Genomic DNA, 26,858 nt, shown 5'->3' with positions numbered 1-26,858 from the left:
ATGCAGTTTTCTCTCCACGCCCACTTTTAAGTCAGATGAAAACTGGAACCACACAGGATATGAGTTTTAATGAAAGTATGGCTCTAAGAATCAATAGGGGAAAGGAGTTAATCCATTTATTGGAGATAATGAACATATTGATGTGCACAAGATTTTCCAGGGAATAGATAGATTCCCCACCCCCGACCCCACTCAGAAGTCTCTTACTGGTTAGATCAATTTCTTAAGGTTTGTAATTGCGTTATTTGTCTAAGCACAGCAGAAGGAACCAATAGTATGATGTGATATGACTCGTTGCTTTCTTACCTTTAGTTGCTCCATACAGCAATGCAGTTTAAGGATTTCACAATAGAGTTTAAATTCTCAGGTTGATTTGAACTAAGTCCTCTGAAGTAAATTTTTCAACAGTATTTTACCACATACTGTAAAAATGTTATTTAAACAATATTCACCATAATTGCCACTAGTAAACGATAACTAACTGTTGCTTGCACATTCTAGATACTGGTTTTCAGATGATTATTGAAGTAATCTGTGTGAAATTTTGTGTTATGTTGTTGTTGTTAATAGTGTGTACTGGGCTTGTTTGGGTTTTCTCTTTAGTCTTCAGAAACTGAGAGTTTAAGAAAACATTCAAAATGCTGAGGATACACGTAAGTGAAATATTTAATGTCTGTCAGTATTCATAAAAGTTACATTGTTTACATAGGGTTCATTTCTATATAATAAAAATTTCATCTTAATGAAAAGGTTTTCTGGCAAGTCTCGTATATCTTAATTTGTTTAACATATGCTTTGGATATACAGCTAAATAGCAATATAGTTTTTAAAAAAAAACCTTTCTGCAAATAGTCCTTTGAACAATTACAAAACCTCATTACTAAAGAATTGGTTATCTTTACACTTGCTTGTTGGCTTGTTAAACTCAGCTGTGATTTGGAATGGGCAAAGATCAGTTCTTTCTTAACAGTTCAACAAATTTGTTCATTGCATAGTCAAGATGTAAACATCTCAGGGTTCCATAAATTATACTTCTGTATTCTAAAAAGTCATAGATGGTTTTGCATACTATGCTGCATATGCTTTCCTATGCTGATTATACTTTGTTAGTTTTGTTGTTGAAGCTGGTGGAATTATTATTAATCTTGTTTTAGATATGTCAATTGTACACAACAAAGGAAGAGAAGAAAATGAAAAATTTAAACACCAAAGGAAATTATTTTACACTTTGCAACAATATTGCCACCTCATTCTTTTGGTTTTCTATATATAACATGAGGGAAATGTACTGTACTGCTTCTTCTCAAAAAATGAGTTTAAATTAATTTCAACAGTTATCTATGAGTTTACATAAAGTTAACTATGTTTGCATCAAATAAAATGTTTATTAATGAAAGCTATTTATTGTACAAGAAACATCAAAGAGAAAATGCATCATACAGAAATGTACACTATTGGTGACAGATGGAAAAGTGCATGCAGATTTCTTTGTGTTATTAAAAAAAGAAGCCAGAAACAATCGTACTAAAATTACTTGGTTTTGATCCCTATGACCTTAAATGAGTGAAAAGTTTTTTCTCTGAATTTACAATATGCCATTTAACAGACATGACTAATACACATTAGCAAGCAGGTGGAATGAATGCATTCGGATTTTATTTTACAAGTACTTGTGCTTGACAAATGTGATTTTTAATTTGTTTTTAGGAAGAATTGTCTTCAAATATGGGCTGGGTAGATTGCTGCCAGGTTGCTCTGGTTTTATACACAGTTTCTCTGAATTTGTTTTTAATACCACACAAATTGTTTAAGCCTTTTGTTCTGATAATTAAACACCATAAAATAACATATGTTTTGTTAACATTCAGGAAATGACATTTGAGTCTTTTATTTTATTTTTTAATTTTTTTTGGCTCAATAAATTTTTAAATATATGATTATCATAACCTAATATTGTCTTTGTCTTCACTGCAGTGGATTTCCGATCAAACTTTTCCCCTTCTTTTAATACTTTAGGGAATTTTCAAACGTCGGGATGTTTGGCTGTAATGCCCCAAGATTTGTTCTCCCTGAAAGAAATCATAGTGACAATTTATTAAACTACAGAGCAACCTGGCTTTTAGGGGTCTGCAATTCTAGTTTGTGTTCAATATACCTAGCATTAAATCTTGATTCATTTCATAATTATTTGTTATATTTTTCATGCAATTACTGTAGCTGCTAGTTATCTGATTTTTAAAATCCTAAGATAAGGTTGCAATATCAAATCAGTGGGGCATTACTTTTCATGTGCAAAAAAAAAAAAGGGTGGGGTTTAAAAATTAAAACCTAAGTTGCGCCATCAATGGTAAGTACATTTACTATGAAGAAAGTGAAAACCTAAAAAGAAATCACATTTATAAGCTTGCATTCCCATGTTTAACACCATTCATTCATTCATTCATTCATAATAAAAATGCAGACACATAGATACAGGTAGACTTTAAATTAAAAAAAAAAACTGATGGGAAATAAAACTCCTTGGATCCAAAATGATTTATTCACACAAATTTAATAGGATATATCACAATTGTTTGGTCCATAAATATTTAGGGGAAATAGTTTCTATACAATGCATTTATCAATAAACAAAGAAACATGGACAATTTTGCTAGACCACTTACTGTACTATAAACACGAAGCTCAATATATAAGATTATTGAATTTATCAACTATATCTGAAAGAGTGCACAACTGCTTTCTATGACATGTTTGTCCCCTCTAACAGGATACACCATAAAAAGAGTTTCAGAAATAAGAGGTAAAACAGTACAAAACTAGTGAGGTGTCAAAAGGGCTTAAAACAGTTAATTTAACAAACAACACATATATCCTGATTTTTCACAAACTTACTCCCAAGTTATATCATAAGGCACATAGTAGAACTGAGTTATAATTAGTCTACTTAATAAAGTAGATCTATAGTACCATATATTGTTCTGTCAAAGAACAAAATTTATAAGTATCAATATTTTTACCTGTAAAAGTGTATTAATAAAGATATCAGCCTTACCAAGGTTGTTTGGTCTGGTTAGTGGTAAATGCCCATAAGATTATAGAAATAGGAAAAGTCAAGATTTAAGCTCCATAGAAGATGATAACCATACTTGCTAAATATATAATGGCAAACACACCTTTCTTCTATTACAGTGTTAACATTTCTTCCATCATCTTTTTTTTAAAAAATAAGCTACTTTTCTGTGCTAATTTTCTAAAAACCCTGAGCAAAAGTTACAATAATGCACTTTAATGTGGGCAGTGAACTGTCAATATGTAACCACACATTTATACAGCCAAAAAGGACACCTTTAAAATATATTAAATAGCCACTTTCACCACCAAAAGAGAGATTTGATGGGGTCTAAAAAGTGGATTCTATGTGCAAAGTTATTCTTAACAATCCACTAAAAGCAAGATGTAGATCTTGACTGGTTTTTTTTGTTTTTGTGTCTCAGACTTTCCACAATCTAATTATTTTTAACTACAATAAATGGGAACAAATGAACATTCACCACTGCCCAGACCATTCAGACTTTTAGTTTTATTAAAATTAAAAAAAAAAAGAAAAAAGAATGCTATTGTAAACTAGGAAATGTATTTAGATCAGCATCCACAAGGTGTTCTGAGTTTATCTGCCTCAAAGCTATCCACTGCCAATTCCAAATTTCATAGGAATTCTTCTAATGCTTTTTTCTTTTATACAAAAGTTAAAAAATTAAAGTATATATTAGAAATATTAATGTACTAAAGATTTAAGTTCATGTATTAAACAAAGTGTCTGATACAATCTCATGAAACATCTAAAATAAATTCAAAATAGCATGAATAAAATGTCCTAAAATCAGTTTCCTTAAACATCTTAATAAATTATATTTTGCTTATTTCCATCTTCCCTGAAAAAGTTTAATTCATCGAGAATTGCCTTAGTAATAAACATATGTATACTTTTAGAACTTCATCCTACACTCACTAAAGTTAATGACAAATCTCCCATTGGCTTTAATAGTGCAGGATCAGGGCCATATAAAGTTAATTGTTTTCATTTATTTATTTTTTAAATTAAAATCAGTGGCATTTATGGCAGAGGGAAAAAATGAAATTTTGCCTCGGCAATACTAAAACTTATATTGAATTATTCAGCCTTGTGGCCCAATCCCACAAACAGTCATGCAACAGAGTAACCTTACTCATATGAGAAAACTCATTTAAATCAATGGGACTCCTCATTTGAATTGTTCCTCTGGTGTATACCTTAGTGAGCCTCCTTACATAAGAAAAGTTACTCTGGAGCATAAGCGTTTGTAGGATTAGGGCCTTTGGTGTGCATAATGCAGGATTCACAGACCAAGGGCCCGATCTTGCAGTCCTTACCTACACACCACTCCCATTAAGCCTAATCCTGCAAATCCTCCATCCGTGCCCTGCTCCCATTGGTGTCAATGGACATTCCACATGGATGAATGTCTTGCAGGGTTGAGATTATTGACCTGCATGGGAATTTTGGGTGCTCAATGAATACAGGGTCAAGCTCATAACTAATATTTATACAAGAAGAAGAAGAAGAAGCATTGACACTTGGAATGCCTCTGTCTATTCCAATTCCTAATTTGATTTGTTTTGTAGGTGTGAAAAATACATAGTATGAAACTTGAACATGTATTATAAAAATAAAGTTAGACTTAGGACTCTGAAACTCCATAAATGCACATACAATCCTAGAGTAGCAAACTATTGGCTTTAAATGAACTGTCAGAGGCTTTCTCCAATTATCAGAGTGGGAATATAATTTCCTTCTCCCTCTCCTCCCCCCAAGATTCTGGAAATAAGTAACATACAATTTTAAGAGGCACTTATTAGAATGCTTCATAACTTTCCTTTCAATTGTCTGATGAATTAAAAAAAATCCAAATACAATTTATAGACAAAATATGTTCATTTGTAATGGAGACATATTACTGCAAACTCATTTGCCAAGTGGCTGCAGATGCTACACACCAAGCTGTTTGTTTTCCCAAATATTTTGTGGGTTTGTTTAAAAAAAAATAAAGAGTCTTGTAAATAATAATAAAGAAGAATAAGAATAAAAAAAATATTCAAATGTTAGAAAAGGTTCGTTAAGGTAGTTTGTGAGGGGCTCCCGGATTCGTGGCTGTCCAAGTTAGAGGTCACTGATGTCACTACAGTGATAGTGGGATTGGTCAGGTCTGTTAAAGTGGTCGCAGTGCCGGGTGGAGTGAGAGCGCCGCTGTCTGCTGAGGGCGGTGCCGGAAGTGACGTGCCATCAGCTTTATCGACACCCCCATTCTCCTGCCGCAAAAGGTTCCTTCTGAATTTGGCTCTTGCGTTTTGGAACCAAACCTGCAAACCAATCCCAATTGATTTCTTTACCGATGTTTGCTTTTTGTTTTTGTTTTTGCTTTTATGTATTTTTTATGTTTGTTTTTTGTTTGGCAAATCATCTAAGTAACTCTACATCTTTGTTTACTACCAGTTTGCTTCATTTCCGTCATACAAAGGCATCTGTACATTAGGTCCAACACTGTGGGTGCTGATTAATGGAACATTGAAGCCCATGATGAGGATCTCTTAGAGCAGCCTTGCAGAAGTCTACTCACCCACTCATCCAAGGAAAGTAACTTTTCTGATGGGCAAGTAACATATCCTTGGGGTGGGGGGTGTTGTTCCATTACCTAGGTCATCATGGTAAAGGATGCGTAAAGTAAAGATTTTGTGCTTGGGCTGGTAAACTTTTGTGACCATTTTTAAAGACTGAAAACTTAAAAAGGGAAACTGATACCATCCCCTCTAGCACTGGTTATTAATAAGGGGTTCCTAGTCCTCTTCCCTATAAAGCTGTGGGTTCATTTTAAATGTTTTAGGTGACACGTAACATGGACAAGCAATTAATGCTAATAGATTCTCTTTTTGCCTTGATCGCTGCCTTCTCTCTGCACACTGCACACAGCACTACATACCTCACTTTAATTTCACTGAGCTAGCACACAATGAGAGGGGATTTACAGTTATTTATTTTTTCAAACTGTGATTTTTTGTGGGGCGTATCTTAGGTAGGGGAGTGACTAACTGTTGACTTTACTATGGAGGCCCTTAAGGATAGACATGGAGAAAGGGAGCAATCTGGTCCTGGAGGATCATATCAGCTAAAGCTTGTTTGCCATATCCCAGGGAAACCAGACTTTGCCCAACCAAGGGCCACAACGACAACTTAAAGGGAGCCCAAAGGCTGTACCTCATTTATGTAAAATGGAGCAGATTGCTTCTATCCCCTTAATATAGAGGTTACCACCTAGAGACTACAAGTCCCAGGGTGCATTGCTTCCCTTGCAATGTCTGGAGATAGTTCCTGCGTATGAAGAATGAAGGTGATCACAGACCACATTTCAGAATTCTGTGGGCTGAATTTGGGTGGTGAGCTATACACTGGGCACTCCTGCCATTTAGTACTTTACCCATTAAGTTCTCTGCACACTTTCTAGGGACATAGCAATGTTATACTAAGAAGAAGAGATATACATATAACAGTCTAAATAAGGGAGATACTATTGTATTGGCAGGGGGAGGGGAGTTTTGTCAAGCCTGTGATGGTGGCTTCTTACCTGCAGAACTCTCTTGGTCAGGCCCGTTTTCTGGGCAAGCTGCTTGAGGTCCTTGGCATCTGGGTTGTGGTTGATAGCAAAGTAGGACTTCATGGTGCGGAGCTGGTGGTGTTTGAAGGAAGTGCGCATGCGCTTAGTCTTCTGGGAGGGGGGGTAAGGCTGCTGGTCTCTGTCCAGGTGATCTGCCTCATTCTCATTACAACCTGATCAGTAAATAACATGACACAACAAGGAGTTGGCTGTGATCATGCATCATACTGTAGTAAATAAAACTAAGGCAAGTTTCCAGAATCATACGCTCTTTTTGGAGAAGAAAGAGGGGACTGAACTAATATGGTGTCGGGATGGGCATGAAGTGGTATTTAGATTTACAAATAAAGGTCAGGAGGATGGCCTTTTCCTGTTCTTAACATTTATTATATCCCTCAGGCTCACACCTGCTAAGGAAACAGTATATTGAGGGCAGACCTGCCAAGTTTCACTCCTTTGGCATTAATTTTCAGGTCCCTCTGGTGATGAAGGGTTTTGTTATGTTTCCAAAGAATCATTTAAAATTTCACTCATTGAAACCGCCCTCGCTTGAGAGAAGAGTAAAGATCAAACCAACATTTTGAATCTTCCCAAATCACCAGCAGGCAAAAAAAAGCAGCATTAGGTGGGAAGGCTTGTTTTGACAAGTATAAATACCGAACCATTTGCGGATAAAACGCAAAATAAATGCATTTGGATTCTGCCTAGAATTTTATATGAAAAACGTTGGGGGTTGGTGCCTGCAGTGTTACCACAGCTATATTGGCACCTACATAGACCATTCTGCAGAATGGCCAACTTACCAGACCACAGAGCTGAAGATGTGCCTTGATTTGATGACGTTTAAAGTTGTTAATGTCACTTTGCATGACAAATATATTGCAGATTACTGCCTCACGGGTGTGAGTTGCACACCAGGCCAGTGGTAGGGCTAGGTATCTGGTGTCACTGCCTATGCTTGGGACAGGAATGAGACAAATACCAAGAAAAATAACAAAGTCATCCATGTTTTACTTTTAGGCCTGAAAAATAATCTGATCATTTTCAGGATTATATTTTACAAAGCTAGCTCAATCACACAGAGGGCAAATCTGATTGCCACAGAACAAAGAACATGAATTTTAAAAAATCTAATTTAAAAATTGTAAAGAATGTACCATGTAAATTAGCCCTGGCTTCATTAATTCTTCATTTGAATTTATTTTAGTCTACTTCCCTACAGTTGGATTTATTAACTAGTCTTAGCCAACTCTCAGTGTGTCCCCCCCACACACACACATATATATGAAAAGCACACAGTTAGCACTTTGCATTGCATCAGTCAGTAGAACCTCTGAGACTTGCAGTGCTAAAAAGAGGCAAAACAGCTTTCAACTGCCCCAAAAATAAGAAGCTCAAGTCTTCTCAGAGCTCTGCTCCCTACTGAATTAGGAGACACGTTTACAGTTACATCTGGTAGCTGCGAAACACATAAACAAAGGATCAGGTGAATGTTCACCCAGGATGGAAGCGATTCTAGCTACAATTATAGTAATATCTGTACTTTCAAATAAAATAAACTGACAGCTCTGAAACCATCTGGACGTGGAAATTACCTTGGAAGTAACTTAGGACCAGGTTTCCAATATTTTTACTCTTGCTGAATAACACTTTATTCCACATGCCGTCCTACTGCCTTCAATGGGACTGTTTGAGTGGTAAAATACTGTTCATGGTGAACAAGGATATCAAAATTTGGCTCTAAGAAGTTATTTTAGCTAATCGCAGGCCATTTTTTATTAAAGCATTCAAGTTATGCGGCAACAATGCCTATTTATCTGACTGTCTAGCCAAGTCTCTTATAGCACATGGTTTCTGAGCAGTTATTTATTTATTATGGCTTGGCTTTTCCAAAGGTGCCTAAGTCAATGGTACATGGGCTCATAACTACCTCAGGTGCCTTTGAAAATCCCAATTTATATAATAATTACACCAGTCTGTTCTCTAAATGGCTGAAATAGCATTGTGTGGCTTAAACTCTTACATTATTGCCTGAAAAACTAGTCTATAGCTAAAATTCAGGCAATACATTCCTGCATGTTTCTTTGCACCATCCTTTTTTTTTAGTGGCCAGCACAATACACTTCCCATTGCCAAGATCTCACCAAATACACTTTGCAAAGTGATTACATTTACACACCATAAGGGATTGAGTTCTTGAGCAATAGCTGTGCAAAACATTGCCCTAGGGAAAGAAAACTTGCCTTTATTTTGAGATAATTTACATTCTTCAGATATGATGACCTTTCTGTCCCTTGGACAATTGTTCAACACAATTGCTCTCAAAATAGAAATTATTTCTAACATATGGTAGCTAATATGGATCAAGTAAATTATTTATAGGACACTTATCACTGTAGTATCTGAGCCCCTCACAAATATTAATGGTGTTAGCTTCATAACCCTCTGAAGTATTGTTAGGTCTCCAGTTTATAGTTGAGAAACAAAGAGATTAAGTGATTCATCCAAGGTCACAAAAGAGGGCTGTGTCAGAGCCAAGAACAAAACCCAGTTCTCCTAGAGCCTACTCCAGTGCCTAGCCACAACACTCTCCTGCCTCTTTATGTGTGCGCGAATATATAAACTATATACACATACATACACACATAATCTAAGCAATATTCATATAATCTTGTTTGAGAATAAACTTTTTCTCCATCATATGGTCAAATTGTTTGCTGAAACAGGGGTAGCAACACATTTAATTCAATTTTTTAGAAGTTTGGGTTGTTTCCATAATGTCCTACACCTTGCAGTATGAATAGGATGATATATGTGTTTTGATTAAGAAAGCATCTTGATTTATTGGAAAGGTAAGTTTTTGCCCCTCTTCCGAGACTCTTTCATCGTCAGTTACCACTCTAGCTTTTAACACAACAAATGGATTCCTTTGCCTACCTGCAGAGTGCAGTCCGAAACTTGATAAGTTTTAGCACAAATACGTTATGGAAATGTTTAAGTTATGTTCTAGTGTTCAGAGATGTTTTCACAGTGAATTACAGCTAAGAGACAAAACAATCACTGAGCACTAGTGTCCACGTTTAGGAACCCATCAGGGTCTAAAATTGCAGTTAAACAGGTCTAAAGACATATATTTTGACTTTAGTAATGATCAGGCTTCTGATAAACAGTTCTTAAACGAGTTTTCAGCCTTTACCTGAGAAATACGCCTGCCTACAGATGCCACTAGGGGTCACTAACACATTCATCTAGCTATTTGAACACTTTGGAGTTTGAAAAGTAGGAACAGACTTGGAATTGCAATATTTTAGAGGTGGAAAAAACTACTGGCTTTCTTTCGTACAGAATTTAATGAAATACCACCAAGGGGAAAACACCTTTTTGTTCCCTGCCACATACAATTGAAAGTGATATTTAGTGAGGTCTTTTAAAACCAAATCCATCCTGCCTGACAAAATACTTTCACTTCATCCTTTCTATCCTGTTGTGTTGAATTAGATTAGAGAATCAGTACCCAGGTTTCCAGCTAAACCGTTAATTACACATGCAAAAGGCCAGCACATGTTGTGGCTAATATCTGAGAGAAAGATACCCTAGAAGACTGCCTTTTAGACTCTTTCCTGCTTCTGGAAAGTGTAAGTGTCCCACTTTTTCGATTGCTCTAAATTCACGCTTTGAATCCTCTATGTCTATTTCTATTTAGATTCGTTACCCTTTGGAGACAATTACATAAAAGAATAGTTCTCAATCGTGAAGCCAAAGGCGAACGAGGAAAAATGTATTTTTTTTAAATGGCTGCCTACTGCAGGGGTGTTTTTTTTTCCTTTCAAATAACAATTATATCTATTTCATGTTATTCTATAAGCATCAGAGATTCTGTGGCTTTCTTGAGTGTTAAATTGGTCAATGGTTGGAATTATCAGCGCTAGACCGTCTTTAGTTTAGTTGTAAAATGTACTTTCTCAAGACCACGTGCCAACACTGGCTTTTCCTAGTCTTCCCCCACAAAAAATGACATGTTAAAGCTACAGAAATTATGGTGGCTGATCTCGACTGACTCGAAAGAAGCCGGTCCGAAGTAGCTTCGCTTTACTCAGACATTCCCCCGTGTAAACTCTGCGTTCCCATTTGGGTGAGCTACATTTTGTCTCCTAGTCCTAGATGCGGCTTCTTAAGCTCCTTTGCAGAGAGTGGCCCCGCTAACTATCTGGGGACGAGGCGGAGAAAGAAAGAAAAGACTTTTTAACTTAACATACAAACGCAAACACCACATTGCCTTTATAAAGGCGTTTCACTCCCCCCCCCCATTAGTATTCAAAGGGGTTTTGCTGTAGCCTATTTTTTTCGCCTTTCCCCAGGCTTGTGAGCATAATTATCACAGGGAATGGCTTCTAAATGTTTGGTTTCGAGAGGTCTGGGCGAGCTCGGATGATTGTATGCGAATAAGGAATAACATGGAACCCAAACTGAATTCCTGGCTCGCAATCCCGAAGCGGGTGACCGGGCTACAGGTTCCCCTTCCGTCAGAGCCGTTCGGGACTTGATTAGGAACTGCTCAGTGCCCAGGGATTCCCATGTCATCTTCAATTAACAAAGAACAATTAATGCACTGATTGCCCTGGCTCCAAGGGCCACGCATCAGAGGAGCTGAAATAGCCTCGCACAGCGCTAAGCAGTTCCACACTGAAGCCCTCTTCACAAAACCGCCCCAAAGAGAAGTGGCCGCCCGGGGAGGACTGGGTTGTGCGGGCTGGGGGAAGGGAGAGGGAGGACTCTTTGCGTCTCCGTGGCAATGGGGTGAACTCGGGGGAGGAATTGCAGGCCGGAGTTGGTGCGTTGTTATAGCGCGCAGAGCAGTTTCTTCCAACTGAAATAGCCGGGTCCCCTTTTCTGTGCACCCCTCCGCGGTGACCGCTTTGCTTCATTGAGCCCAGTTGCGAGTCCTCGAGCACCCCCAGCTACAGGACGCGGACACACCAGCCCTAGCCTTCCCCAGGCACACTGCAGGTCACCGCCCAGAATTCCGTCCCCCAGCTCAACTGGGAGTGAAACGTCTTGCTGCCTACCCAGGAAAACACAACGCTGCTCACTCTAACAGCCCCCCCCCCCCCACACACACACCTTTCTTTCCCTGTTACAGGGCAATTTCAGGAATAAATGGAGACTCACTACAAACATTCTTTGGGGATCGGTCATTTTCAAATTCGGTTTAAATTCGGGCAATTCTTTCGTCTGCAGGTTAGTGGAACTCCGTGTGACTTGCCTGAAACGATTTAATTCGGGCCCGTGGCGCTTTCTGGCGCAGAAATAGTTCTGATATTTGGGTGACAAAGGTACTAAAGTTAAAAGCGTTTCAGATAATAACGCTGTTCCAGCTCAGCTGTTGTCCCTTCCTTTCATTGTGAACGGAACAGACACGCCGTTTGTTAATCTGCTTCTTATTGCCCCGCTCTAGGGAGCTTTTGGCGGAGGAGGGGGTAGGGAAAAAAAACTGCCAGCAAAACGGGAAAATATTCAGCCTGAGGAATGAGTTACAATAACTGAGTATCTGCAGATTCACGTGGAGGCCTACGGAAATCAGACATGTTTCCTCCAGAGTTATATTCTGTTGATCAGTTTAGGTGACCCTGAATTGGGGTCTGAGTGGTGGAGGGTTTGATTTTGAGACAATCAAAGCAAGCACATCTCCCGCATTCCTACAGAGAGGTAGGGCTGGGTTTGGGGGCGGGGGCGTTGTCTTCACCCTGGGAAGTGACTGTGTGGGTATTTGACATTAATAGAGGAAGACAGCTTTTTAGAAGGGCTTCTGTTCGCTTTCCTGCAAATGCTCCAACCCTCAGAAGACTGTGTGTTTGATTTTCCAATGGTTAAGCAAGATTTGGCCTGGATGAGTTACAGATACTGCCTGGCTGGGGAGGGGAGCCTGAGAAGGCCCCTTTCTGTGGAGCGGAAGGTTCAGGGCCCTGTTCTCACCTGAGTTGTAACTGACGATGTCCACTCCTAGAGCTGGGCTTTTTCTCTTCCTGGGCCTCCCTTTCTGGACTGTACCAGTGCCATTGAAGTAAGGCAGTGCCAGCCCTCCGCTCTTGGCAGCCAGCTCAGTATAGCTCAACTGAGGCGGGTATTCGCCTTGCAAAAGGGTCTCGAAATGGGCCCTGCAGTAAACCAGGTTGTCCTTCATGCCAAAGTGATCGCCTGTGGTCAGAGTCTTGTTGCAGGTGGTGCACGTGAAGCAGCTCAAGTGATAAACCGACTCCCTGGCTCTCATGACCATTTCAGAGGCTGAGATCCCAAGGTGGCAGCGGGCACATCTCTGCACGGAGAACCTTCTGAAGGAAACAGAAAAGTGGGCATCAACCAGAAAGGTGATAAGTCCTGCCCAGCCCCCGGGTGCTGCCCAGCTCCCCTGACTTGAATCACGCCCCCTCTCCCTCCCCCCCCCCAGTTCTGCTCCTGAACTGAGAGCCTAACAATATTTGCTCCCCAAATCTTGCAGCTGGACCCCTTTCTACCCAACCCTCAGAGAACGGCCTTCAACGTAGGCCTCTCCTGAAGCCCCAGTTCTGGCCAATTTAAACTCTTTGGGCTCGTTAGAAACTCTGTGTATGAGAAAAGGAGAATGGGCCAGAAATAGTCCACTTTAATTTTCTTCAGGAAACTGATCTTTCTGCCTGGATTTTTTTTATTTGACAACTAGATAAAATTTGACAATCTCGACTAGCGTTAATAAAGATAAACAAGCAGCAATGGGAGAAAACTTGTTCTCACTTCCCCTTCGTTCCTTAAACCCTAAACCGGACTGAGAGGCTGGGAGGGAGAGAGAACTGGGCACGGTGGGGAAAAAACAGAAAATCAAAACAAATCAAGCAAGCCACGAAACTGCGCTCTGCTGGAATTCTGCCTGCCTAGAGCCGCTGGCCGATGAGAATTCAACATCTAGCCGTGAGCTGCAAGGAGTTGATTTGATTTAGCAGAAAGGATGGTTTGTTGTACCAATAAGAGCTGCCTCTGCTATTCTTTACAGCGTCTCTCCGGAGCTTTACCGTTAGCTTAGATACCTGGCCAGTTCAGGAGGGTGACCCCTGCTCTTGGGAAACGGGAAAGAAATATACACGCTACAGCGAGAGCGAAACTTTTGTTTGAAACTTTGGCAGCGATCCCACAGCACCTAGACTATGTGGGACTCTGTCTCCTGTTGTTGTTTATACCTTACCATGCTTGAACATCGTGTCTCTTGAAAATGTCGATCCGTATTTTACACGTGCGAGATTTACAAAGGAGGCACATTTGATGTACTTGCCCTAAAGCCACGTGTATAAAATGAGGAGTCTGCCTCTAAGAAGCTATCCCGAGCTGGACATGAGTGGTTTGGCTGCTGCTATTCTGGGGAGGACTGGGCATTTGAACCGGTAGGGACTGAGTGCTGTACCTGTAATAATCCTCCTTGCAGTAAATACTGCCGTCCTTGGCAAAGCAGGTGAGTTCTGACTCCAAAGCCAGTTTACATTCACAGCATTTAAGACACCTGAGGTGCCATTGTTTGTCAACAGCCAGCAGGTAATATCTGTCTGAGATCTTCCCTCCACAACCAGCACACAAAGCAGGCTTCTCGGGGCTCATTGGGGGCATGTTCTGCAAAACAACCACACAAAAGTGGATGAGAAAGCAAATCAAGACATGCGGGCGGTGTGATGCTTGGACTGGGACTGCCGCAAGAACCAAAGCCTGGGCTCACAGAAAGAACCCCCAGCTGTTTGGAACCGAACTGGCTGCATTTGCTCTGGCCTTTCAGCTGGCCAGGCTACCTCCCCTAGGGGACACGACTTGGGTGTTTAGCCCATCAAACCTTCTCTAATGATATAACTTATTTTCAGTACCTATAGCCCGGTGATTAGGCCTCACTAGGACACGAGAACTGATTGTTTTCTAGTCCTGGGGAAGTTACAGAGTTGGCCCTGGCTTCCCCGTTAGTTTTAAAATTGCACCCTTTGGTGGTAGGAAATCCAGACTAGCGAGTATTTTATAAATAGGAAAATATCGCCTTGCTGCCCTAGAAATTTGCATCAGTGGAGACATTCCCAATTCGAATTCCTGTTTAAATTTGAATACCACTTAAACTATTTAAAATCCCTCCTCTAAATGCAAATAGCCCTCTTAGAGCAGAAATGAAGGGAAAATAGTCAATGAAGAATTAATTGAGAACAATCAAAATGTTGGAGAGTGATCCTAATGAAAAGAATGCACAGGGAGGGTTTTTTCCCCTTAAATTATTGCCTTTTCCTTTCATTAATAAACGTTTTCAAGTGTCTGTTGGCCTGTTTTCCATAAGAAATCCCACTAATAAGAAACGGAGATGGAGGAATAGTGTACATACCAGAATAACCCCCCAAACACGAACTTAACATAGTTGTTTTTTTGTTTTGTTTTAGGAAAAGAAAAAAAATCCATCTGTTCTTATCACCGAATTCTTTTTAGCTGAAAATGCAAACGCAGTTCAGTGTCTTTCCTTTTTGTAACAACTGGGGGGATGAGTTGAATTCACATTGCAAAACCCTCAGGAGTTTATTTAATAGGAGAAGGGAGGGAAACCCAATAGCTCAAAGCAGTAGAGCAGTTCCCCAGGCGGTTACTTTGTGTTCCAGTGCTCAACGGAAGTCCTACAAGTAGGAGAAATGCAGGAGCTCGCTTTGCAGAAGATATTGCATGAAGCTAGGGGACCGTTTCTCCAGACGTGGGGTGTTATCATTGCTAAGGTTACAACTCGTTTGCTAAGAAAAGAGATTATTTCCAGACAATGTGGCCGAAGAAATAACATTCAGCAGGGCTGCTCCCTTTTCAAACATTAAAGCTACATTTTTACTTTAAACACCGCCCCTCGCCCCGAAGAAAACAAACAATTTTGCAGCGAAGATTTCTACAGTCCAGTTTGGAAAGTGCCAGGGCTGCTAAGGGTAAAATGCACCTTTTCAAAACCCGGCCTGTAGCCCCTTGATAAATGAGAAAGCCAGGCTCCCACTGAAAACTATTCAGGAGTCAGAGGTCTGCTTCGCTATAATGAGTTAAAAAGTGTTCCTCTTATGAAACTTTAAATATTTTCGCTCTTATGACTCAGATGAGCACACACACACAAATTTTAGACGAATGCATGTCTCAGCCTCCCAGCATAACAGACTCCATTAGAGAGCCATTGGTGTTTAACGTGAGCCTCAGAAATGTTTCTAAACGTAAGGGGTGTAAGGGAACGGGGGAGGGAGGGAAGCAGAGTCTCTCTTCCCCCAGACTGTGTCTATGAGGATGCAGGCTCGTATCTTGCAGTGATTCCCTTTAAAGGGGTGCTAGCTTGTTTCTTACCGTTTCCCGGCCGTTCATTTGTCCGCCTTTGGCCAGGCGGGACTCGGTCTTGGATCTCCTCTCCATCTCCTCCATGATTCCTTGGATGTGGCCTCCGGAGATCCCGTGGAAAAGCATGGCTGGGGGACGGAAAGGACAAGTATTTTCTTCTGCTCTGCACCCCACTATTTCCATATACAGACCCCAGAGTCTTTAGATCATCCAAAATGTCTACACCAAGGCGCACGGCGCAGGCAGGGGGAGATTGCAATAGTGGCTTCTCTTTGCACAAGCACCGAGGGCTTCCTGAAGATGTGCAGAAAACAAACAAGGGGGAGAGGAAAAATAATATAATAAGAATAACAAAACAAACAAACAAAAAACCAAGCAGGAGAATCTGTTACTGCGGTGGAGAGAGGGGGCTCCTGACTGAAGAGACTTGGAACTAGGGGCAGCCAAATCGGTCGGGAAAGGAAATAGTTTTGAACACAAAGAAAGCAAAAAGAAGTGCTATTTTCAGCAGTCCCTGGTTGCTTTAAAGTTCCCAGTGCCTGTAGGTTGGATTGGGGACTGCTGCTTTCCGGAGCTCTGTCCAATTTGTTAAGAGACTAAAGCCAGCCCATTTTTGATAATTTAGTAGGAGGAGTTCTCTCCCTAGAGCTACCACTGATTTTTATTCAGACAACAAAGACCTGTCATCCTCCTCTCAACCCCCGGTGATAGGCAAGCAGTGACAAACATGCTAGTTGGGGATGGTGGGATCTATACCCCCACCCCACCCCAAAAACACACACACATACAGAGAGAGAGGAGTCCCAGCTAACGCGTGTTACAGGGACAAGGGAAATTCAGAGCACCCTGTGCAGGGTTGCTGAGCTGAGAATTGCGGCTGGATTGTTTTGGTGGGTCTCTCCCCCTGGCCCCCCCTACTCCCAGTTTACCCATAGAAGTGCAGGATCTTGCAGTGTTTATTGTCTCCCCTGGCGGTGCTGAATGGCCAGGGCCGCCTACAGACCCCAGATTCACCCCCCTTTGGGCCCTTTGGTGGCGGCAGGAAAATGAGAACACCTTTGTAGGCGTAGGGTGGAGGTTACTATCCTGGGGAGCGGCTGGACCTTGCTAGCAGTGTAATTAACCAAAGAGCATTAAGCAACTCCCCCCCCCCAGTTATTGTGTCCACAGAAAGGATGCTGGAGAATTAGCCCCCCTCGTCTCGGGTGGACCCCGGCTCCCATGTGGAAGACTTAGCCGCAGACCGGGCAGAGATCACGAGCTGGGGATAGCGCCAGTCACCTTGCTCCTGCCCAGCCGCCGGGGGATCAGTAACTCCCCTGCACCCGCTGGTGAAGTTTAAACTTCCAGCCGTGTTAACGTCCCGCCGGGCAGACCCCCGTCCTTAGCCCTCAGCCTCGCAGTGCAAGCAGAGCCCAGCCGGAGCCCCAGATTGCCCCGTGAGCTGGGGGGTATGGGGCAGGGAGGAAGCCGCGCTGGAACCATTGCCCGGAGCAGCGCTGCAGCCGGGGACCACAGCCCCCGGGAGAAGCGGGGATTTCAGCTGACTGCCCCGGTGTCTGCGAGCGCTGCGTGCGGGGGCTGGGTGGGACAGCCGGTCTGGGCCAGCTCTCGCTTCTCCCCACTTACTTTTCACACCATTCTCCGCCTTGCCTTTCTCTGCAACAGCTGCAGGCTGTTTCCTGACACCTCAATCCCTGCTGCAGGATCTTCCTGGCGGCGGTTCTGCTCCCCTGGCTCCCTTAGGGGCCTTCCGCCCTAAACTCCAGCATGACTCGTGAAAACACCCCCTTCAGCCCCCATTTCCTTTCGAACAGGGATTCCCCACCCCCGCCCATGTAACCCCCAAATCCTCCCTTCTCTTTCGCCCCAAGCCGCTGAAATGAATGTTATTTGCAGATTGAGTGTTGCAACATTCCTACCAGTGCCAGAATACAGCTCATAAAACACAATTTCACACAAAGATGGAGCCAATCAAGTGAAATAAGCCGGTATTTTTTTCTCTGTTGGCACACTAGATCCTGGACAGCAGGGCTGCTATTTACTGTAAGTAATGTAATTAGCCCTTTTGGATGGAAATCAATTTTTTTTGTTGTTTTTGGTTTTGTTTTGTGTTTTTTTTTAAATAGGAAAGTAATTGCTATAAAACGATACGGCAGACACAAAAGGGTCAGGGATTCTCCCTTAAAAATGGGTAGGTCCTCTCACAAATCGCAGTTTCCTGAAAAGCAGTCAACGCCTGGAAAAAAACGGGGGTGGGGATGTTTAGAGGGGTAGGTGTTCCTTGGAGAAAACAAGTCAATTAGCACAACAAGCCACAAGAAAGAGGTAAACAAGGCGATTCAGTCTGGGGCTGCGGGTGTTGTTTGCAGTGGAATTTCGAAACTTTAAAAGTATTTATTTATGTATTGCCGTGCTGCCCAAACCAGGCCAGAAAATGAAAAAGTTGCAGCCCCCCAAAAAAAAACAGTTGGGGAGAAAAAAAAATACACAATCCAGGATTGCACAGCAAGTGTGGATAGATGAAGCTTTAGGAAAGGAATTCAGAAGCAACGGCTTTGGTGCCTAATTATAAAGATTGTAATGGAAGAGAAAAGGGCTAATTGCTGAAAGGAAAAGGACGAACTCCACTCTCCACAGAGAAGAGATTTAAACCGTTTGCAGAAAGTGTGTGTGGATACGTGCACACACCGATTCGAGAGATTACGTGTGTGCGCGCCTATGTATACAGTGTGTGTCGTATTGTAGATTACAGAGCTATTTTGGAAATGATTAAAAATCTATTCTAAACAGATGGATGATACAAATATCCCCGTTATCGTTGTAAATCTAGTGAATTCGTCTTTGCCTAACTTGTTCCTTTATCCCCTTCCAAATATTCCCGTAGCAGTGGTAACAAGCCATGACCTAACTCACTGGCTTCCCCGTGTCTTCGGGTTTATGAGAACGATCAAGATTGCCCCTCAAGGCCCTATTTTCCAGAGCGGAAGTTGCTTGCGTTTGGAATAGATATGTGCTCAAAATGTGCCCGGACTCAGCGTGGAGGGGACCCTACTCCGGTGTGTGTTTGTTTCTCTCCTCAGCCGGGACCGCTCGACCCCTGTCCTATGTGTGGCTGTTTCCTGCCCGACTGACTGAAGCTGAGACCGAGCAAACTCATCGCCTGTGCCCGGAGCCTAGAGAGGAGTGATTTGGCGCCAGCGCACCTCTGGGACCGCACTGAAAATAAAGGCTAGTCTCCATGCCCAGAAACAAGTACAATGAGCTGCAGGTTTCCCTCCACCAGGTCACTCATCCGAAAGTGGCTTCTTCTTGCCCTCTCTCCTTGCCAGCCAGCCCCAGCGGAAGCGGGGTTTAAAATACCAGCTCCCGGGCGCTTTCAGGCAAAGTGCTCTTGAAAAGTTGAAGCGCTCTCTCCCCTTTTCTTCCCCATTTTGTCTGCTAATGGCTTTTTGCTGGGTTCAATGGAAAACGTGCAGGTGCAGGGGGAAAGCTTCCGAGCCAGCCAGGTCGTTTGAGAGAGAGAGAGACCAAGCGAAAAAAATATATATATATTTCATTTGTTACATTTCTATCACTATGTTAGCTCAATGGCGCTATTAGGAATAATTGGGCAGATCCCATAACAAAACTCAGAAGTGACTAAACCCCTTACAATTGGGCGCACTTAATTAATTAGAGCCCTTTCTTTCTGCTCCATCAGCTAGGGTGAAGGATACACTGGCTGCTGCGGCTGCTCCAGCAAAGAAGGCCAGGGATTTCTTAAGCCTTTTCTCTTTAACATCCTAATGTTGGCAGACCACTCCTGACCTAGAGCGATACTAAAAGTTTGTTGCTAGCATCAAACGTGATTTCTTCATTTCCAAAAGGCCCGTAGTAGACCAAGGTAAATCTGTTTCAATATTCTTAAGATTTCATTTCTCTTTGTACATTGTAACTCTGCCGCTCTCAGGCAGGTTGGTGGGCGACGGACAGCTGGCTCCCGGTGGAGTTTTACTGATTTGGTTGGGTGGGAGAGAGAATTCATCATTTAAAACCAATCCGATAGGAAATTTCACATCCAATCGAAGATTCTCCTCTGGGAATCGATTTATCCCAGTGCCCCACTGATTCTGAATTTGGTTTCTCATTTCACACGGCCTTTCTCCCCCTCCCCCTTCTCTCTGTCAATGACATTTTAGGAAGAATAAAATGGTGCTGAGTAATATCCAGGCTATGTTCATATCGTGCTATGCGATTTTAGATTTTCCCTTACAAAGACAGAGACAGGGTGCGGCTTGGACTCCCTGATTAAAGGGGTGAGATGGATTCTCTTGTTTTTGAGATCATCCCAGCAGGTACAATGTTCCCTGTCTCTGTATCGCGACACTGAACGCTTTGCAGTGGTCACAAAACGCGCCTCCGCTTCAGCGCTTCCATGGACCCTTCCCTGCGACAGTTAACGCCACTTCCAGCTTTGCAATTAGCATGCGCCCGGGGCAGATTTCGTGCATGCGAATGCGATCATTTGGATCCGTTTTGCTATCGAGACCGTATTCTTTTTGCCACGGGCTACTGCCTCAAGCCTGTTAAAGCGTGAACGGATCTTGTGTCTAGTTCTGAGGATTTAGGACAAGGTCTACATACAAATTAATAACTGACAAATAATAATTAGAAGAAGGGGGAGGGTATTCAAGCAGGCGGGCTCTTTAAGCAGAGGAGGTTTTGCCTTAGTCTACCTGAAATCAAGCGTTTGCTTGTTTGGGGAGAATGGCACCCTGGCAATGCCAGAGGGTGTGTCGGGCTCGCTGCTTAATGCTACTCTGGCGAGCCGGATCAAGGGTCGGACAGCTGACCACAGACAGAAAACCGAGCAAGCTGCGCCCCGCCTCTTTCACGTGCCCGAACTTTTCCTGCAATTTCCAATGTAATTAACTCCGGAAAATTAAATAAATTAACAAACAAGCAACCCCCCGAAGCAGCAGCACCATTGATCCTGGTGCCTTCGAGTGCGGTGGCTCCAATGAAATCTATTTTCCTGCCCTGGAAGGTAGTGATGGGATAAATGCTTTTAACGATCAATTTAATCACCCCACAAAAGCCGCGGCTAATACAAGCACAAAGGAGGAAAACCTGAACGTAGTTACATCCCTTCTGCAGTGGCCTCAGACGTCGCGGCTTTCAGCAGTTAAATGCATTGCATTTTGAGGAAACGATATTGTCGTGTAAATATCCGCTTCGATGTCAGAAATAGCCTCTCTGCCAGCATTGCCTTTTTTCTATCGGGTGAAGTCTGCTCGGATTCCCATAAATATTCTGCGGGCAACTTTCGAATGATCCAGAAATGGAGAAAGCTGGTGCATTACAATCTCAGAGAGCCACAAAATCAGCTTCTCTTCCCCAGGCTGGCGGTACGGTGCTCTTGGTCTTTGAGTAACACAAACACGGATTATCTTTATCTATAGAACAATTGGAGGAAAAAACCCGGCCAGAGCAAAGTGCTTGTATCTCCCGGTAACCTGGAAATGTGCATGTATTAATGGGCTTGAGGAGAGGGTATTTTAATTACAAACAATGCGGCACCGTCATGCCAAACACATAGCCAAATGGGGAGTAACCACGAACACATAATCACACATCCAAAAGAAAGAGGCAGAGCAAGATTATAGTCTAGCACCGAACTGTGTTGAGCAGCTCAGAACTGTTAGCTTGTTAATTGTTTTCTATGAACCTTGTATTTGCACCCTGGTTGTAATCAGAACAAGGACGCAAGAAGCTTCCCAGGGAGCTGGTCATATTTTAGTGTATTTGGTAAAGAAGCTTTCCAAAAAAACAAAAACTAACCAACCAACCAAACAAAAAAACAACCAAAACCACTTCCCCCCTCCCAGCCTCTCTTTTATTAAGAAGAATGGCTCAATCTTCGAAGGCTGCTATTTCTAGATTAAAACACACTCACATGCACCAAATGTCGCTTGCGAATACACCTGGGGAAAAGACCATTCGGTGGGGCTCACAAAAAAAAAAAAAAAAAAAAAAAGGCAAGCAAATGACATCGGTGAGGTCTAAACAGCTGTATTCTTAGCAAAGACTCAGGCAGGATCTTACCTTAAGACCTTAGCAGCTTCCCCCAAAACTGGTCCCTTCCTAATGACTGAGGAATGGGGTTTTGGAAGGAGAGGAGACGTAGTGATCTAGCCAGTAGATGGAGGTTGTTCCTTGTTCCTAGCAGAGAATCCCTGTGTTAATTAAAATCAACAAGCTGCTTGGTGGAAAGATATTTTTCCTCTCCCTGCCCCACGCCACAGCTTCCACCACAGAATTGACGTGAATTTCTAACCTCTGACCTCTTACCAACAGACACTTTATACCTGCCCTTTACTTTTGTGTTTACTCTTCAAAATATTTTTAAACAAAATAAATAAACAAAAAAGCGTGAGAAAAAAGAAAACCCACCTCCCCAAGGTAGCTGGTTTGCGGGGTTTTCCTGGCACAGCTTTCTCAGTCATCTCTCCTGATATAGCGCTCCCTCCTCAGTAATCAGGGGAGGTGCTAATGGGGAACGGGTTGTAAATAAAACTAGTAAAGCAAATAACATATTAGGGTTTGTTTTTTAAAAAGCAGCAAGGACTGGAGGGCTGTTCAAATATTGCACTATTTCCCCATCATGTCATCATTTCGCTCTTTGCCTAGTCACAGCTGAGCAGCAGCTCCTCTGTGCTGGGGCCACCTCTGTACTTTTTTAAAAAACCATCCCGAACCAGTCCCGGAATGTATCAACCCTTCCCACTTTCATAAATAGAACCCCTCTCAAATGGAGTCTCTAAACAGCAGACTTCAGCCTGATGTGATGTGATATGATGTACGGATGTATGGAATAACCTCGCATTGCCAAACCTGATGAAATTGGGAGTTGTCATACAATACAATGCAGCCAAGCCTCGGATAATTGTAAAACTGAATCTAATTTAACCCATTAGAATAAAATCAGATGCCAAGAAGAATTGGAATCATTGCTTCTTAGGTGAGGGCCTGGATGACAACTGATCCACTGACTCAAAACAATAGAAAAATATGGATCTGAGAGTCATTTTTAAGAGTCATTCTCCTTACAGGGCCATGCAAAAACCCAGCACCGCCAGGAGCCCAAGGCTTTCAACCATGCACTTAGGGGAGAGCAGTACACCCGTCTTTCTCACCAATTGTTTACAGAATGGTTTTCCTGGAGATGGGTTTCCTGTAAGAATCCTAACGGCGGGGGCAGTTGGTTCTGGGTCAGGAATACTAGATAATTCCCCCCACCCTTCCGCCTGTGACAAGTTTCAATTCATCTCTCCTAAGCAACGTGGTCATTTAGTGTTTGTAGCCAGCGTGATTCTTTATTCCAAACAGCAAAGAATGCTAATGATCTTACAAAGTCAAAAATAACGCTTTTGTGGTACAATCATCGACAAAAATCTGTAAGTGTCTGAAAGCAATTAATCCATCACGTGCAAGGAAGGTGCAGCGCCAGGAATGGGCTAGGGCTGATCATGCACTCTTTGGCAGTTCAGCAAGTTTCCCCTAGTTTGCCTAGACTCTGGCAGTTGTGGTAGTTGTCAACAAACAGCTGCTGGTGTGAACCGAGTTCATGCTGCAGACAAAATAATAGCATCGTGTCACTGAAGTGTTCCTCTCCACGGCACGACTTTCAGCATGTTCTTTAAAGGGGGATCTCGTCAGTAATCCCACGGTTGGTGAAGGCTCCGCTCCTGGTGTATTTAATATCTCTCTCTCCGGTCCTTACAAATAGCTAGATGGCTTATATAATAATGCAGGAAAATGCCATGCTGAACGCTTGAAATCAGAGTTTCAGGGGTCTCATTCGGGGAAGGCTTGTTAATTTCAGTTCCCATAGTATTTTAACTTGGACCTGCAGTAAATACCGCGATCTCGTGTTACAGCAACTCATCTGAAGTGACTGATTGAGCAGGTGTCAAGGAGGGAAAGTAATTAAAGTGCTATAATACTAAAAGCGTCGCAATCTTTTTGTAGGATGGGTATTTTGTGGGTGGGTGATAAAAAAATAAATACAGGAAGTTTGACTTATTGACATTAAGGAGCTGCAGGTCTATTTTATTTTCATAATATGCATGGAGGTGACACGTTTTTAAAAAGTTGTTAATCGAATCCACTTACAACCAGGGAGCTTAAAGCCAGCGCTGCGAACTGCAAGAACAATCCTTAATAGTGAAGAGCTTTAATCACAGCATCGGCATCTCTGTATCTGCTTTGAAATTGGCCATGTGCACGAATAAATAGATAAAGGTATATTTAAGTGGGCTTGTTCTATTTTGAAGCTTCTTGGGACACTGCACCTTCTGTATCTTTTCTTTTCTGTTTACTTTGAAGGAGCCTTTTTCTTGCCCCATGACAATACATATTAATGCATTGCTGTTATTGCCAGGCTGTGTCTGCATTCGCTACTTTGGCAGAAGCATTATTCCTCTCACAAAATAGAAAGGGGGCAAAGAGAGATTCCATTCTAAAGTGAGCTCCAGCAGTTTATATGGCCAGATGTATTGTCCTTTCCATACGCAAAACGCACCCAAAGGAGCCTTCGATGCATTTTCCCTATCTAACAATTTCGTTTAGAAAATATCATATATATATATATATATCTTCTTCCAATTACCGACGCCCTAATGGGAGCAGGAGGCCGAGGAATATGCAAGGCTTATAATAAGCTACCTGCTGCGTCATGCCTAAATAATGTCATGCTTTATTTCATTGATATTATTGCGGAGATGACATAACTAGACCTTACATTGGAAATTCTCCTGCTGATAAGATAACGAAAGCCGATGGATCCCCCTATGTTGACACAAGGGGAACCAGTTGCTTATGGGTCCTTAAATTATAGTAACTAGCATTTGATTCCCCGAGACACAAAAGTGATGAGATTCTACCTTTGGATACTTTCAAATGCAGCAGATCAGTTCATTTGGGATTTTTACGCCTCCATTTCCCTGCAATAAAAATCTCCCTCTATGTATTTGCATGCATATATGGGGCTATCTAAACACCCCTAATAATCCTAAACGTTAAGTTACTATTTGCTAGAACGGTGATTCCAAGGACTTTCAGCTATTTGCACACATTCTGTTTAATGTGGCTTCGGTCTATTTACTTGCCAGACATGAATGTTCATTTAGATCCAATTACCAAAACTAGGCAAATGGAATTTAGCTCCGAACTGCTGCTCTCCCATCTTAATGCATAAGGAATGATATTAATACGCAAACGAAGTCCATTTGGATGTTTAATGTTACCAGAAGGCTGCGCTGACGTTCAAACGATCTAACTCTTAGCATCTGGGAGGCTGCACAGGGAGCTTTCTAGGATGGGTTTCAAGACATTTTCTTCAACCAAAGCTGAAGTGGACCAAACTGGGACACCAAACAACTGATAATAGTTTCCAGTCTAAGTAGACTCGGGTGCTCCACAATCCACAACTGGGGAGTGGAAGGGAAATCTTTCGGTTTATTACAACAGCTAAGGGTAACCATATCTTCTCCCCCTCCTGTCCTTTTTCTAAGATGGAAGGTCCATCTTGGAGTTCTCAGGTGACATCATGATAGCTAAATGCCCAATCACTGCCTACAAATAACCCAGCTCGCACATCATATCTGAGGGGAGGTAGGTAGGAAGGGAGCCACCTCGACCTTAAAGATATTTGTCAGGTACCTAGTGGGGGTTTGTTTGTTGGAAACATACAGTGATCAATGGAAACCTTAATCAGGCATATCTGGGGGCTATTTACTTCTAATGAGAAAGAGACAAAAAAAATTGCAACAGTCAAGATACCAACAACGTTCATGGGAAATAGAACAGGACTTTAAAATAAAATAAAGCTGAGATGTCTTAGTGAGGTGTCTTCTATCATACAACAGTTAAGTACCTCCTGGGTGCTCATGAATATTTGTAGGATATTTTACATTTCATTTTATGTTTGCAAACATAATTCTCTCCTCTTTTCAAAGGCACTTGCTAATTTGGACACCAAACAGACTGATGTTCAATCAAACACTCAGAAGTTAAATTATTCAGAAACTCAAACGCATCTGTGGGACCCTCACTGCCCCTCCTTTCAATTCCAGAGACTTTACCTTGGAATGAGTCTGTCAGGAAGCCTTCTTTGATTTTTACCTCAAGGTGATGGCAACAACCACCCCTTTCCACAGGGGTGGAAAGATCGATGTTTGGTTCTGTGTGTGCTTTGCCACCCTTAACGATGCTACCGTGTTTCATTGAATGGCAGATGGACTTGGTAATGACACATTTGTCTTCGTTCTCCTTGGACCAGAGTGGCGGAGGAATTGATGGAGGTGAAACCTTGATGCTGTGGTTCGATCTAGGTTGAATGCCACTCTCGGTGTCAGTGGTACTTCAGTTCAGACTAATTTTTTTAATGGCCTATCTAATGATCTTCCAATGTCAGCACGATGTGATAAAATAGCACAGGCCGTGCTCCAAACAGACTTCTCTAAAGACTGGTTTCGATTCACACAATATAACGCAATACAAATATATGGTCTTTTAAATTCTTACTGCTAGAATAAAACCGTTTTGCAATGGGATTACACTTCTTGGGCATTCTTGTAGGTTACACATAGCATCCAGTGATGTAAATAATAAAAAAAAACATTGAAACTCCTCGATTTATTACCAAAATCAACAACATCTCTTGAAGTGATTTACGGTGTATACAGTAGCAGTGTTAAGTAAAGCGATGGTAATCTGAGTACTACCTGCACCCCTATTCTTGATTTTACTGCGAAATTAACTGTGGTCTCAGTTTGTAACGTGTGA

General features: G+C 42.1%; 1 protein-coding gene and 1 long non-coding RNA gene across 7 annotated transcripts; one reads left to right on the top strand and one right to left on the bottom strand.

The window, feature by feature from the left end:
* Positions 1–1,638: 1,638 nt before the first annotated feature.
* LHX9 (LIM homeobox 9) lies at positions 1,639–22,487 on the bottom strand. Of its 6 annotated transcripts, XM_084636435.1 has the most exons (7): positions 22,464–22,487; positions 22,116–22,232; positions 16,038–16,156; positions 14,116–14,318; positions 12,660–13,015; positions 6,657–6,859; positions 3,882–5,397 (listed from the first exon to the last, which is right to left on the bottom strand). In XM_084636435.1, exons 3-7 carry the CDS (start codon positions 16,152–16,154, stop codon positions 5,140–5,142), a joined length of 1,137 nt encoding a protein of 378 aa, XP_084492561.1. In that variant the 5' UTR covers positions 16,155–16,156; positions 22,116–22,232; positions 22,464–22,487; the 3' UTR covers positions 3,882–5,139. The 6 variants fall into 6 exon arrangements, with proteins under 6 accessions (XP_084492562.1, XP_084492560.1, XP_084492561.1 ...); XM_084636432.1 differs by lacking the exon at positions 22,464–22,487 and having other exon boundaries at positions 3,883–5,397; positions 16,038–16,322; positions 22,116–22,246; XM_084636433.1 differs by lacking the exons at positions 22,116–22,232; positions 22,464–22,487 and adding an exon at positions 17,658–17,779 and having other exon boundaries at positions 3,883–5,397; positions 16,038–16,322.
* On the top strand, positions 17,854–26,809 carry LOC311524861. The gene is made up of 3 exons (XR_014712630.1): positions 17,854–18,074; positions 19,112–19,914; positions 26,030–26,809. It is a non-coding gene; the product is annotated as an uncharacterized lncRNA (long non-coding RNA).
* Positions 26,810–26,858: the final 49 nt, after the last annotated feature.

The sequence above is a fragment of the Lepidochelys olivacea genome (genome assembly GCF_965140295.1).
Source record: "Lepidochelys olivacea isolate rLepOli2 genome assembly, chromosome: 8".
NCBI lineage: Eukaryota > Metazoa > Chordata > Testudines > Cheloniidae > Lepidochelys > Lepidochelys olivacea.
Note: the sequence above shows the minus strand (reverse complement) of the source record. Positions and strands in the feature narration are given on the sequence as shown.

What these genes read in the sequence shown, in the direction of transcription:
- LHX9 (XM_084636432.1), bottom strand. Translation starts at nt 16,211, where the DNA reads ATGGAAATAGTGGGGTGCAGAGCAGAAGAAAATACTTGTCCTTTCCGT. An exon ending in AAATGAACGGCCGGGAAACG is followed by an intron (nt 14,319 to 16,037) that starts GTAAGAAACAAG and finishes GTTGTTTTGCAG; the next exon opens with AACATGCCCCCAATGAGCCC. An exon ending in TGACCAAGAGAGTTCTGCAG is followed by an intron (nt 5,398 to 6,656) that starts GTAAGAAGCCAC and finishes ATTGGTTTGCAG; the next exon opens with GTTTGGTTCCAAAACGCAAG.